Source organism: Aegilops tauschii, chromosome 6 (genome assembly GCF_002575655.3).
Source record: "Aegilops tauschii subsp. strangulata cultivar AL8/78 chromosome 6, Aet v6.0, whole genome shotgun sequence".
Lineage (NCBI taxonomy): Eukaryota > Viridiplantae > Streptophyta > Magnoliopsida > Poales > Poaceae > Aegilops > Aegilops tauschii.
In genome coordinates this window covers 121,656,883-121,668,774 of record NC_053040.3, presented here as the reverse complement: position 1 = coordinate 121,668,774, position 11,892 = coordinate 121,656,883, and the positions used below count along the sequence as shown (strand labels likewise).

The 11,892-nt window shown below is 48.4% G+C and overlaps 1 protein-coding gene across 4 annotated transcripts; it reads left to right on the top strand.

Moving 5' to 3' along the window:
• The first annotated feature begins 2,180 nt into the window (after positions 1-2,180).
• LOC109763740 (pentatricopeptide repeat-containing protein At4g20770) lies at positions 2,181-11,892 on the top strand. Of its 4 annotated transcripts, none has more exons than XM_020322604.4 (3): positions 2,181-4,955; positions 5,567-5,974; positions 11,498-11,892. In XM_020322604.4, exon 1 carries the CDS (start codon positions 2,214-2,216, stop codon positions 4,629-4,631), a length of 2,418 nt encoding a protein of 805 aa, XP_020178193.1. In that variant the 5' UTR covers positions 2,181-2,213; the 3' UTR covers positions 4,632-4,955; positions 5,567-5,974; positions 11,498-11,892. The 4 variants fall into 4 exon arrangements, with proteins under 4 accessions (XP_020178193.1, XP_040248089.1, XP_045085706.1 ...); XM_040392155.3 differs by lacking the exon at positions 11,498-11,892 and adding an exon at positions 6,140-6,255; XM_045229771.2 differs by lacking the exon at positions 11,498-11,892 and adding an exon at positions 6,140-6,255 and having other exon boundaries at positions 5,526-5,974.

Below are 11,892 nucleotides of genomic sequence, written 5' to 3'. Positions count from 1 at the left end.
ATGCTGATACGTCTCCAACGTATCTATAATTTTTTATTCTTCCATGATATTATATTATCTGTTTTGGATGTTTAATGGGCTTTATTATGCTTTTTTATATTATTTTTTGGACTAACCTATTAACCGAAGGCCCAGTGCAAATTGCTGTTTTTTTTGCCTATTTCAGTGTTTCGCAGAAAAGAAATATCAAACGGAATCCAAACGGAACGAAACCTTCGCGAGGATCTTTTTTGGAACAAACGCAATCCAGGAGACTTGGAGTGGAAGTCAAGGAAGCAACGAGGCAGCCACGAGGCAGGAGGGCGCGCCCGGGGTAGGCGCGCCCCCCACCCTCGTGAGCCCCTCGTAGCTCCACCGACCTATTTCTTTCACCTATATATACTCTTATTCCCTGAAAACATCCAGGGGAGCCACGAAACCACTTTTCCACCACCGCAAACCTTCTGTACCCGTGAGATCCCATCTTGGGGCCTTTTCCGGCGATCTGCCGGAGGGCGATTCGATCACGGAGGGCTTCTACATCAACACCATAGCCTCTCCGATGATGTGTCAGTAGTTTACCACAGACTTTCGGGTCCGTAGTTATTAGCTAGATGACTTCTTCTCTCTCTTTGGATCTAAATACAAAGTTCTCCTCAATGTTCTTGGAGATCTATTCGATGTAATACTCTTTTGCGGTGTGTTTGCCGAGATCCGATGAATTGTGGGTTTATGAACTTGATTATCTATGAATATTATTTGGTTCTTCTCTGAATTCATATTCATGATTTGATATCTTTGCAAGTCTCTTCGAATTATCGGTTTAGTTTGGCCTACTAGATTGATCTTTCTTGCAATGGGAGAAGTGCTTAGCTTTGGGTTCAATCTTGCGGTGCTCGATCCCAGTGACAGAAAGGGAAACGACACGTATTGTATTGTTGCCATCGAGGATAAAAAGATGGGGTTTATATCATATTGCTTGAGTTTATCCCTCTACATCATGTCATCTTGCCTAATGCGTTACTCCGTTCTTATGAACTTAATACTCTAGATGCATGCTGGATAGCGGTCGATGTGTGGAGTAATAGTAGTAGATGCAGAATCGTTTCGGTCTACTTGACACGGATGTGATGCCTATATTCATGATCATTGACTTAGATATCATCATAACTATGCACTTTTTTATCAATTGCTCGGCAGTAATTTTTCACCCACCGTAATATATGTGAGAGAAGCCACTAGTGAAACCTATGGCCCCCTGGTCTATTTTACATCATATTAGTTTCCCGTCAACTAGCTACTTCTGTCGCCGTTTATTTTGCAATCTTTATTTTCCAATCTATACAACAAAAATACCAAAAATATTTATCTTATTATCTTTATCAGATCTCACTTTTGCAAGTGGCCGTGAAGGGATTGACAACCCCTTTATCACATTGGTTGCAAGGTTCTTGATTATTTGTGCAGGTACTAGGCGATTTGCGTGTAGTCTCCTACTGGATTGATACCTTGGTTCTCAAAAACTAAGGGAAACACTTACGCTACTTTGCTGCATCACCCTTTCCTCTTCAAGGGAAAACCAACGCATGCTCAAGAGAAAGCAGGCAACAACGACAAACATTTGCATTTCAGTGGTGGCGTTGGTAGCGCATCTTGTCGAGGAAGACGGCTAGCGCGACGATGAAGGAGTTGTCGATGTTGGGGTTGACGGTTGCGCTGTATGCGTTCTTCCCCAATACGCGCTCACCACGGTGGACCGACGGTTGATCCTAGCGATGATGATGTAGGGAGGCCGGTGGGAAGGAAGGAGCTCGTCGGAGGGCTGCCCCATCATCTTAGAGTGGGTGGGTGGGGGTGGGGGGGGGGGGGGTCAGCACGATGATGGTGGGGAGCAGCAGCACGACGGTGGTGCAAGTTCGCCGGAAAAATCTCCATCGACGCCAGGGCTAGAGGGATGGCGGGGGACCGACGGCGATGGGCCATGCTTTGGGGGGGGGGGGAGGGTGGTGCGGAAGCAGGAGGCTAAACCAACGGCGGCACGACGGTTCGAAGCAAGAAGATGAATAGGAGGGCACGGGAGGTTGAAGAAGGTGACCCGGCTGTTCATTTCGCGTCCGAAGGTTGGTAACAATCGACTAACCCAAATTCAAAAATCAGCAAACTTATATCAAGCCATTCCCATACTTTTGTCTATAAAATAGGTGCCCTTCTACTTGCCGCTAAATCCCGCGCTGATGGCGAATCTGGCGGCCCAGCTCGCTGGCGTGCTCCAAGCATGCATCAAGCGGAACCCAAAGCCCAGCCGCACCCACGCCAAGGCCGCCCACGCGCGCGTCCTTGCCGGTGGCCTCGCCGCCGACACCTTCCTCCTCAACCGCCTGGTCGAGCTCTACTCGCTCTCCGGCCTCCCGCGCGACGCCCTCCGCGTCTTCCGCACCCTGCCCCACCCCAACGCCTACTCCTACAATGCGGCGCTCTCGGCGGCCAGCCGCGCGGGCGACCTCGACGCGGCCCGGACGCTGCTCGACGAAATGCCCGAGCCGAACGTCGTCTCCTGGAACACCGTCATCTCCGCGCTCGCGCGGTCCGAGCGCGCGGGCGAGGCGCTGGGGCTGTACGAAGGGATGCTCCGGGAGGGCCTCATCCCGACGCACTTCACGCTCGCCAGCGTGCTCAGCGCTTGCGGCTCCATGGCCGCGCTCGTGGACGGGAGGCGCTGCCACGGGCTCGTGGTCAAGGTCGGGCTTGAAGAGAACCTGTTCGTGGAGAACGCGCTCGTTGGCATGTATACCAAGTGCGGCAGCGTCGGGGATGCTGTGCGGCTGTTCGACCGGATGGCTCGCCCGAACGAGGTGTCGTTCACGGCGATGATGGGAGGGCTCGCGCAGACCGGGTCCGTCGACGATGCGCTCAGGCTGTTCGCCAGGATGTGCAGGAGCGGGGTACATGTTGATCCCGTGGCCGTGTCAAGTGTTCTGGGCTCGTGCGCACAAGCTGGCGCCAGCGAGTTCAACGTTCTTCGCTCGTTCCAGCTTGGGCAGTGCATTCACGCCTTGATCATCAGAAAAGGCTTTGGGGCAGACCAGCATGTGGGGAACTCCTTGATCGATATGTACACCAAGTGCATGCAAATGGACGATGCTGTCAAGGTGTTCGACTCATTGCCCAGCGTCAGTATTGTTTCTTGGAACATCCTTATAACTGGATTCGGCCAGGCGGGCAGCTATGAGAAGGCTTTGGAAGTATTGAACGTGATGGTAGAGTCGGGCTCTGAGCCCAATGAGGTCACTTACAGTAACATGCTTGCGTCCTGTATTAAGGCGAGGGATGTTCCATCTGCTCGTGCAATGTTCGACAATATATCAAGGCCGACTTTGACTACGTGGAACACGCTTTTGTCTGGTTACTGCCAGGAGGAACTGCATCAAGAAACAATCGAGCTGTTTAGGAAAATGCAGCATCAAAATGTGCAGCCTGACCGAACAACTCTGGCCGTGATCCTCAGTTCATGCTCAAGATTGGGGAATTTGGACCTTGGAGCACAAGTTCATTCTGCTTCAGTAAGACTCCTGTTGCATAACGACATGTTTGTCGCTAGTGGTTTGGTCGATATGTATGCAAAATGTGGACAGATTAGTATTGCCAGGAGCATTTTCAACAGGATGACAGAGAGAGATGTGGTGTGTTGGAATTCCATGATCTCATGTTTGGCTATCCATTCTTTCAACAAAGAGGCCTTTGATTTCTTCAAGCAGATGCGACAAAATGGAATGATGCCCACATCCTCCTCCTATGCTACCATGATTAATTCATGTGCAAGACTTTCTTCCGTACCTCAAGGTAGGCAGATACATGCACAAGTTGCGAAAGATGGTTATGATCAGAATGTCTATGTGGGTAGTGCCCTGATTGATATGTATGCTAAATGTGGCAACATGGACGATGCACGCCTTTCCTTCGACAGCATGGTGACTAAGAATATAGTTGCATGGAATGAGATGATACATGGATATGCTCAGAATGGTTTCGGAGAAAAAGCCGTTGAACTATTTGAGTATATGTTAACTACAGAACAGCGGCCAGATAGTGTCACTTTCATTGCCGTCCTAACAGGATGTAGTCACTCCGGGCTCGTAGATGAAGCCATTGCATTCTTTAATTCCATGGAGAGTACTTACAGAATTACACCACTGGCTGAGCATTACACTTGTCTCATAGATGGATTGGGGCGAGCGGGTCGGCTTGTTGAAGTGGAGGCACTAATAGAACAGATGCCATGCAAAGATGATCCTATAGTGTGGGAAGTTCTACTTGCTGCCTGTGCTGTACATCACAATGCTGAATTGGGGGAATGTGCCGCGCAGCACCTGTTCCACCTTGATCCAAAGAACCCATCACCCTATGTTCTCTTGTCAAACATATATGCTTCCTTAGGCCGACATGGGGATGCATCAGGCATTAGGGCATTGATGATTAGCCGTGGAGTTGTCAAAGGTCGTGGATACAGCTGGATAGATCACAAGGATGATGTTCGTGCCTTTATGGTTGCTGATGATCTTCAGACGGTCAGTGGAGAATCTAAAATGTTCAGCAATCAAGAGAGTGCTGCTGGGGTTACAGAAGTACACCAGAAAGAGACATGTGCTGGTTGATTTGGGCTTTTTGTTATCAGACGCACTGGTGAATCTGTTTCAGTGATAGCTGAATTCAGTAGCCACTTTTGTGCAATTTGCTTGAGAGCCTCAAGCTTTACTGTTGTATGTAGCTTCATGTGTCTGGAAGATGGGAAACACAGCCTGAAGGTTCAGTAGAAAGAATATGCAAGACAGGAATGGGTTGCGTTGCAGATTAGGTGCTAATGAAATTATATGCTCGGTTCATGTCACTACGTGGTGCAGAGCTTCATCGATGAGCATGTACTACGATGAGTTGTGCATGTGAGAGCGCAAAAGCAATTGTTGCCCGGTTATACGAGGGTAAGTTAAATCTTTGGATAAACACAATAACCTTCCATTTAGTTTTCAGTCAGTATCCGTAAGTGTATTGAATAGATCAACTGTGACATGACTTTGATTACCACTCCACATGCACTGGAGTCTGGAGGGCAGAGTGGTGCCCTTTTCTGTACCTGGTTGTAATTTTAGTAGCAATTGCTCAATTTTAAGCAGTCATTTCTATTTTACGTTTAACTTCCTTGTGCTAGAAAAGAAATTTGCATAAGATGAAATTTTGATCAGTTGCTCTGCACTTGCTGCACACAACTCATTTGGTTGCACTGTTGCAGACAAGGGAGGCTGTGCAAGCATCACAATCAACAGTCACAACTCTGAAACAAAATCAATTCATATTAATGTTGTTTCCAGTTTAATATCTCTTCAATAGTAACATTAATACAACACAATTATAAATTTAATGTTGATGTCTCAAAAATTTGACATAGGGTTTCTTCATTATTGGCCTATAGCCATTGACCATAGGACAATAGGTATTTCTGTTTCGTATGACCTTTGTATTGACTTAGGTGCAAACTGCAAATCTTGCCACAGAGAAATACCATTGTGCTGAAAATCTGAGCTGAATGATGCAGGATGCAATAACTGCATTCATAGCTTCACAATGGTTGATTTAAAAGCCAGTGGATATAACTTTTGGATAATCATTATCTGGCTTCGCTTCCCATTCTGTCCAAGATCCGCCGTAAACTGGAACGTCATGCTTCCCAATTCTATAGTCCCTGTAAAGAAATATTGTTAGACACTGCTTGGCAGAGTCAATGTCTCAGTGATAATATCCAAGAAGAACATGCCAGATTTCCAGACCAGAGCAAAGTATGCAGGCAGTTACACCAGATCTGCATGTGATGTGATGACTATCGGTTGATCAAAGTGAAGTCCCTGAAGAGACATCAAACCGGGTGCTATTATTACTATTGCTTGGTGAAACTTTTGTACTTCATGTACACATCTGATAGGCCCAAGAAATGATTGCTTCTTAGGTCAGAATGTACTTCTGTTTTCTGTACTGTACACATTGAAAATTTTCTTACTTGTTTCCTTTCATAGCAAATGCCATAATAAACTATGAGTTTCAGACTAGAACAGTGAGACGAAACAGAATTCACACGTGCTTGCTCAAATTTCTTACATAGCTCTTTCTGCAGGGAGAAGCATTGGTGCACCATCAATCATTTGGGAGAAGACTAGCATTGTCATATTCTAGCCTTTTGTGGTTATCCAAGTATATATTATCTAATAATGATATCGGTGTTAGGAATAAGCAACTTGTATTCCCATGAGGCCATAGGCCGATATATATACATGTACAGGTGCGGAACATATGCAGGAAACCCCTTATACAACGGGATAAATACAAAGGGTTACATGACTTATATTATAACTCTAACACCCCCCCTCAAACTCATGGTGGATGAACAACACTGAGTTTGGAGAGGTAAAAGCCATGTTGGGCTCTAGTCTGGGCCTTCGTCAGGAAATCCGCCAACTGTAACTCGGAAGGCACATACTGAAGAGCAATAACCTGATCCTGCACACCAGCACGCACATAGAAAGCATCAACACCAATATGCTTGGTGAGTTCATGCTTTACAGGATCGCGCGCAATGCTAATAGCACCTGTACTGTCAGATAAGAGCAGAGTCGGTGTAGTGACAGAAACACCAAAATCCTGAAGTAACCACCGTAACCAAGTCACCTCTGCCGTCAAAAGAGCCATGGCTCGCAACTCAGCCTCAGCACTCGAACGGGAAACTGCAATCTGTTTCTTCGTCTTCCAGGCAATGAGAGAACCGCCAAGAAAAACACAGTAAGCAGAAAGTGAACGACGATCAGAAGGATCACTAGCCCACGTAGCATCCGAATAGGCCTGAAGCTGTAAAGAACTGGAGCTAGGAAAGAATAGACGGTGAGAGATCGTGCCCCGAAGATATCGGAGAACACGAAGGAGATGACTGTAGTGAACCGATGTGGGAGCAGAGACAAACTGACTCAGAATATGAACCGGATAGGAGATGTCCGGACGAGTGACAGCTAGATAGACAAGACTGCCAACGAGATGACGATAACGCGTCGGGTCAGGGAGAGGATCACCATCAGTAGCACGGAGGTGAACATTGAGCTCCATAGGAGTCTCAACAATGCGCTCGTCGGTAAGAGCAGCACGAGCAAGAAGATCCTGGATATACTTTTCCTGGGATATAAAAAAGCCATCAGAGGTAGAAGAGACTTCAATCCCAAGAAAGTAGCGAAGAGGTCCAAGATCAGACATAAGAAACTACTCACTAAGACGGGCCTTTACAAAGGCAATATACTCGGGGTCATCCCCAGTGATGACCATGTCATCAACATAGAGAAGAAGAAGAGTCCGGCCACGAGGAGAAAGGTGAATAAACAATGCTGGATCATGAGCACTTGCTGAAAAACCAGCAGTAGTGACCACAGAGGCAAAACGCTCAAACCAGGCGCGAGGGGCTTGCTTAAGGCCATAGAGAGAGCGACGAAGACGACATACCATGCCATCAGGAACAGAATACCCAGGTGGTGGCTGCATGTACACCTCCTCACGCAGCTCACCATTAAGAAAGGCATTCTTAACATCAAGCTGAGAGATAGACCAGTGGCGTGCAGAGGCAACGGCAAGAAGTGTACGAATAGTGGTCATATGGGCCACAGGAGCAAAAGTCTCATCATAATCACGACCATGCTCCTGCTCAAAACCACGAGCCACGAGACGAGCTTTGTGATGCTCAAGAGAACCATCGGAGCGAGTCTTAACCTTGTAGACCCACTTACAAGTGATGGGACGGACTCCGGGAGGAAGAGAAACAAGATCCCAGGTACCAGTGCGTTCAAGAGCAGCAATCTCCTCTGCCATCGCAAACTGCCATTCAGGATGAACAACAGCCTGATGGTAAGAAGTCGGCTCAAGAACAGCAGCACCAGCGGTGGGAAATCCAAAGCGATCAACAGGCGGACGAGGACGAGAACGCAAGCCATAAGTAGGCTGAGAGGAAGAGGACGACTCATCCAAGGAAGCATCCACAGGTCGTGAACGACGAGTGTAATGCTGAGGAAAAGATGGAACAATAGAAGGAGGAATCGCCAAGGTAGAATGGGGGGGTGGCGACGAAGAAGTCACCGGAGATGAAGGTGTAGAATCCGGTGACATGCTAGGTGAGGAGACCGGGGAAGATGGTGGCTGCAAATCGACGAGGGGTGGAGAAGCAGAGGGAGTGGAACGAATAGGCACAGGCGCGACGGGGGTGATAGGTGAGTCAGGAAAAGTGAGGAAAGAGATATCCTCCACTGAAAAAATCGAGGAAGATGGGCGTGGGTAGAAAGGACGAGACTCATCAAAAGTCACGTCTCGAGAGATACGCATCCGACGACCGATAGGATCCCAACAACGATAGCCCTTATGTTCATCACTGTAGCCTAAGAAGACACACTCAACAGACTGAGCGGCCAGTTTGGTGCGTTCGCGAGGGGCAAGAAGAACATAGCAAACACAGCCAAACAAGCGAAGCATCGAATAATCGGGAGAACGATCAAAAAGACGCTCAAAAGGAACACCACCCTGCAAAGCAGCGGACGGCTGAAGGTTGATGAGATAGGCGGAAGTGGAGATAGCCTCGGCCCAAAAATGAGGCGGAAGAGAGGCGGTGATCATCATCGCACGAGCTGTCTCAAGGTGGTGACGATGCTTGCGCTCAGACACGCCATTCTGAGCATGAGCACCAGGACAAGAGAACTGGGCAAGAGTACCCTGCTCAGCAAGGACACCACGCAACATCTTAGAGATATACTCACCAGCGGAGTCAGCACGAAAAACACGAATGGGTGAAGAGAACTGAGTATGAACCATGGCAGCAAAACGCTTATAAATAGACAACACCTCACTACGAGAAGTCATGAAATAAAGCCATGTGTAACGAGAAAAATCATCGATGAAAATAATATAGTATTTATGACCACCTTTCGAAGCGAAAGGAGCCGGACCCCATACATCAGAATGGACTAAATCAAAAGGACGCTTAGACACTGACTCACTATGTGAATATGGTAACTGAATCTGCTTGCCAAGACGACAACCCTGACACTCTAAAGAGACATCTCCTGAGACAGACCCCAGAAGACCTCGACGAACTAAAGACGATAACCGAGAACCACACAGATGACCAAGTCGATGATGCCACTGCTTGAAGGAACCAGTAACAGAGGCGACAACAGCGGAGGGACTGGCGATGGTGGTGGCAGCGGAAGGAACATGAAGCCAGTCCAACTCCCAAAGACCCTGAGAATCACGGCGGCGAGGGCCAGTACCAACCAGAGTGTGCGTGCGACGATCCTGGACAGAACAAGAGTCAACGTCAAGGATGACACGACAACCAGAATCAGTAAGTTGACCGGCAGAAAACAGATTCATGGTAAGTCAAGGAACATGAGCAACATCAGGAACAGAATAAGGAGTGGAAAGATGGCCTCTACTAGCAACAGAAAGTGGAGTACCATCAGCAGTGAAGACATGAACAGGAGAATCCAGCGATCGAAGAGAGGACAAAGCGGAAGAATGAGAAGACATATGAAAAGAAGCTCCAGAGTCCAGAACCCATGGAGATGTACCTGACTGTGTAGAGGGCGGGTGCTCAGTGCGGGAAGCATCAGTAAACCAGCACCACGTAAGCGAGTCTCCTCAGCACGAATCTCTGAAAGCGCCTTCATGAGAGAAATACGGCCACGGGCAAACAACTGAGCACGCCGGGGCTCAAACTCCTTACGGAGCCGAGACAGGAACTCGTAGACGCGATGAAACTCCAAATTGGCCTGGACAGCCTGGCAGCAGGGGCAAGTACGACAACCAGCACTGCGGAGAGAATCAAGCTGGCGCCAGATAGCAGAACTCTGTGCATAAAAGTCATCAACAGTAGAGTCACCCTGCTGAAGAGCATGCTCCTGACGAACCACAGAAAGGTATAAGGCATCACCAGAGGGCTCATAGCGCTGACGAAGACAGGTCCACATCTGAAAGACAGTAGGAAGACCCAGAAACTCAGAAGCAAACTGAGGCAGAACACTAGCAGTGAGAACAGCTGCAGCACGAGCATCATCATCAAGCCACTGGGTGTAAACAGACAAAGCACCATGATACGTCTGAAGAGCCTCCTCATAAGCCAAAACCCTCTCATCATAAGCACGATCAGTAGTCTCATCAGCAAGCTTAGCCGCATCCTTGGCGGCCTGATTAGCGTCCGTAGGAAGAACCAGTGGAGTCGGCGGAGTAGGGGCCACCGGAGGGACCGGACGTGGCGGACAGCATACCTCGCCAGAAAGAACACCCCAGAGACGAATGCCACGCATGTGAATGCGCATGAAGCCAGCGAACTCGGTGTAGTTAGTACCATCGAAGATCACCGGACAGCGAGGGACAGCAACATAGCCCGATGCAGCAGACAATTTTTTTTTAGCAGAGATCCGAAATCAGCAGAGTCCGGACGAGAACGGCGGCTGGGAGCGGGATCCGGCACGGGAAGCCGGCGAAAACCAGCGAGAATGGCAGCTGGGGGCGGGATCCGGTGCGGCCTGATCACGAGCGGGAGGAGGCGGAAGCGGCAGGTGACGACTGGATCGGGGAGCACTGCCTGGTCACGAGCGGGAGGAGGCGGGATCCGGTGCGGCAGACCTCAGACGGCGGCAGGTGACGACGGGATCGGGGAGCACAGCCTGGACACGATCGGGAGGAGAGGGACAGCGGCCCAGCCTGGCGATCGATCCACACAGCGGCGACGACGGCGGCAGGTGACAGCTCGATCGGGGGCGGGACTAGGGAACGCGTCCTGGCGTTGACCTGCAGGGGGAGAGGAGCAGGCACAGAGAGCCAGCGGCGACCACAGACGAGGGTAACGACGCGAGGTGGATCAACAGCACGAGTTGCAACGTGCAAAAAAAGTTGACCTAGCTCTAATACCATGTTAGGAATAAGCAACTTGTATTCCCATGAGGCCATAGGCCGATATATATACATGTACAGGTACGGAACATATGCAGGAAACCCCTTATACAACGGGATAAATACAAAGGGTTACATGACTTATATTATAACTCTAACAATCGGCACTATACCCACCTCAGGGAATTGAACACATTTAGCTCCAGGTATGTGCCCGCTTCTTACTCCTTCCCTTGGTTCTGGTGCTACACCGTCAAATCTGTGAATGAACTTTAAGTGGCTTTGGTGAGAACAATAATTTAAAAACTGTAGGTAACACTGGGGGAAGATCAACAACAATAAATGGCATCATGTTCAGTTGCTTTGTTCTGAAAATTTAGACATAGATAAAAGACAACATTTTATAAAGGCATGGCATCATGTTTAGTTACATTAAGTTTTTATTTTTGAGGGACAGTTGCATTAAGTTTTGAAAATAAAGAGATGTACACAGGACAATAACCTTTCATATCAAACCGTTCAACCTAATTGTGTGTTTTTAACATCCGTTTTGCAGGAGATGCAACAATACAGAGGGGGGAAAGGATCTTCTAGGTATATGACTTTGGTATGCTGCAATGTGGAACTCTGTAGCAAAATCCTCATTGGCGGGATGATAACGAGGCTGATGCACCACTAGGTGGGAAAAGAACCGGCGATGGTCTTTGGTGTGTGTGTTGTGTTCCATGACGAAGACCGCTGTTGTTCCTTCCGCGACAGTGTTCGAGTCTGAAGATGGTTAACTCGGATTTGTTGTTCCTCTCTATACCATCTATTTTGTTTGCCTGTAGATTATCATATTCACAAGTGTGGCTGGTTCCTTGTGTAATACTTGTGTTTGTTGTCTACATCTTTCTGAATTAAGACTTGTCTGGAAATCTGAGAACTGAAGGTTACCAGAGGCTGTAGTTA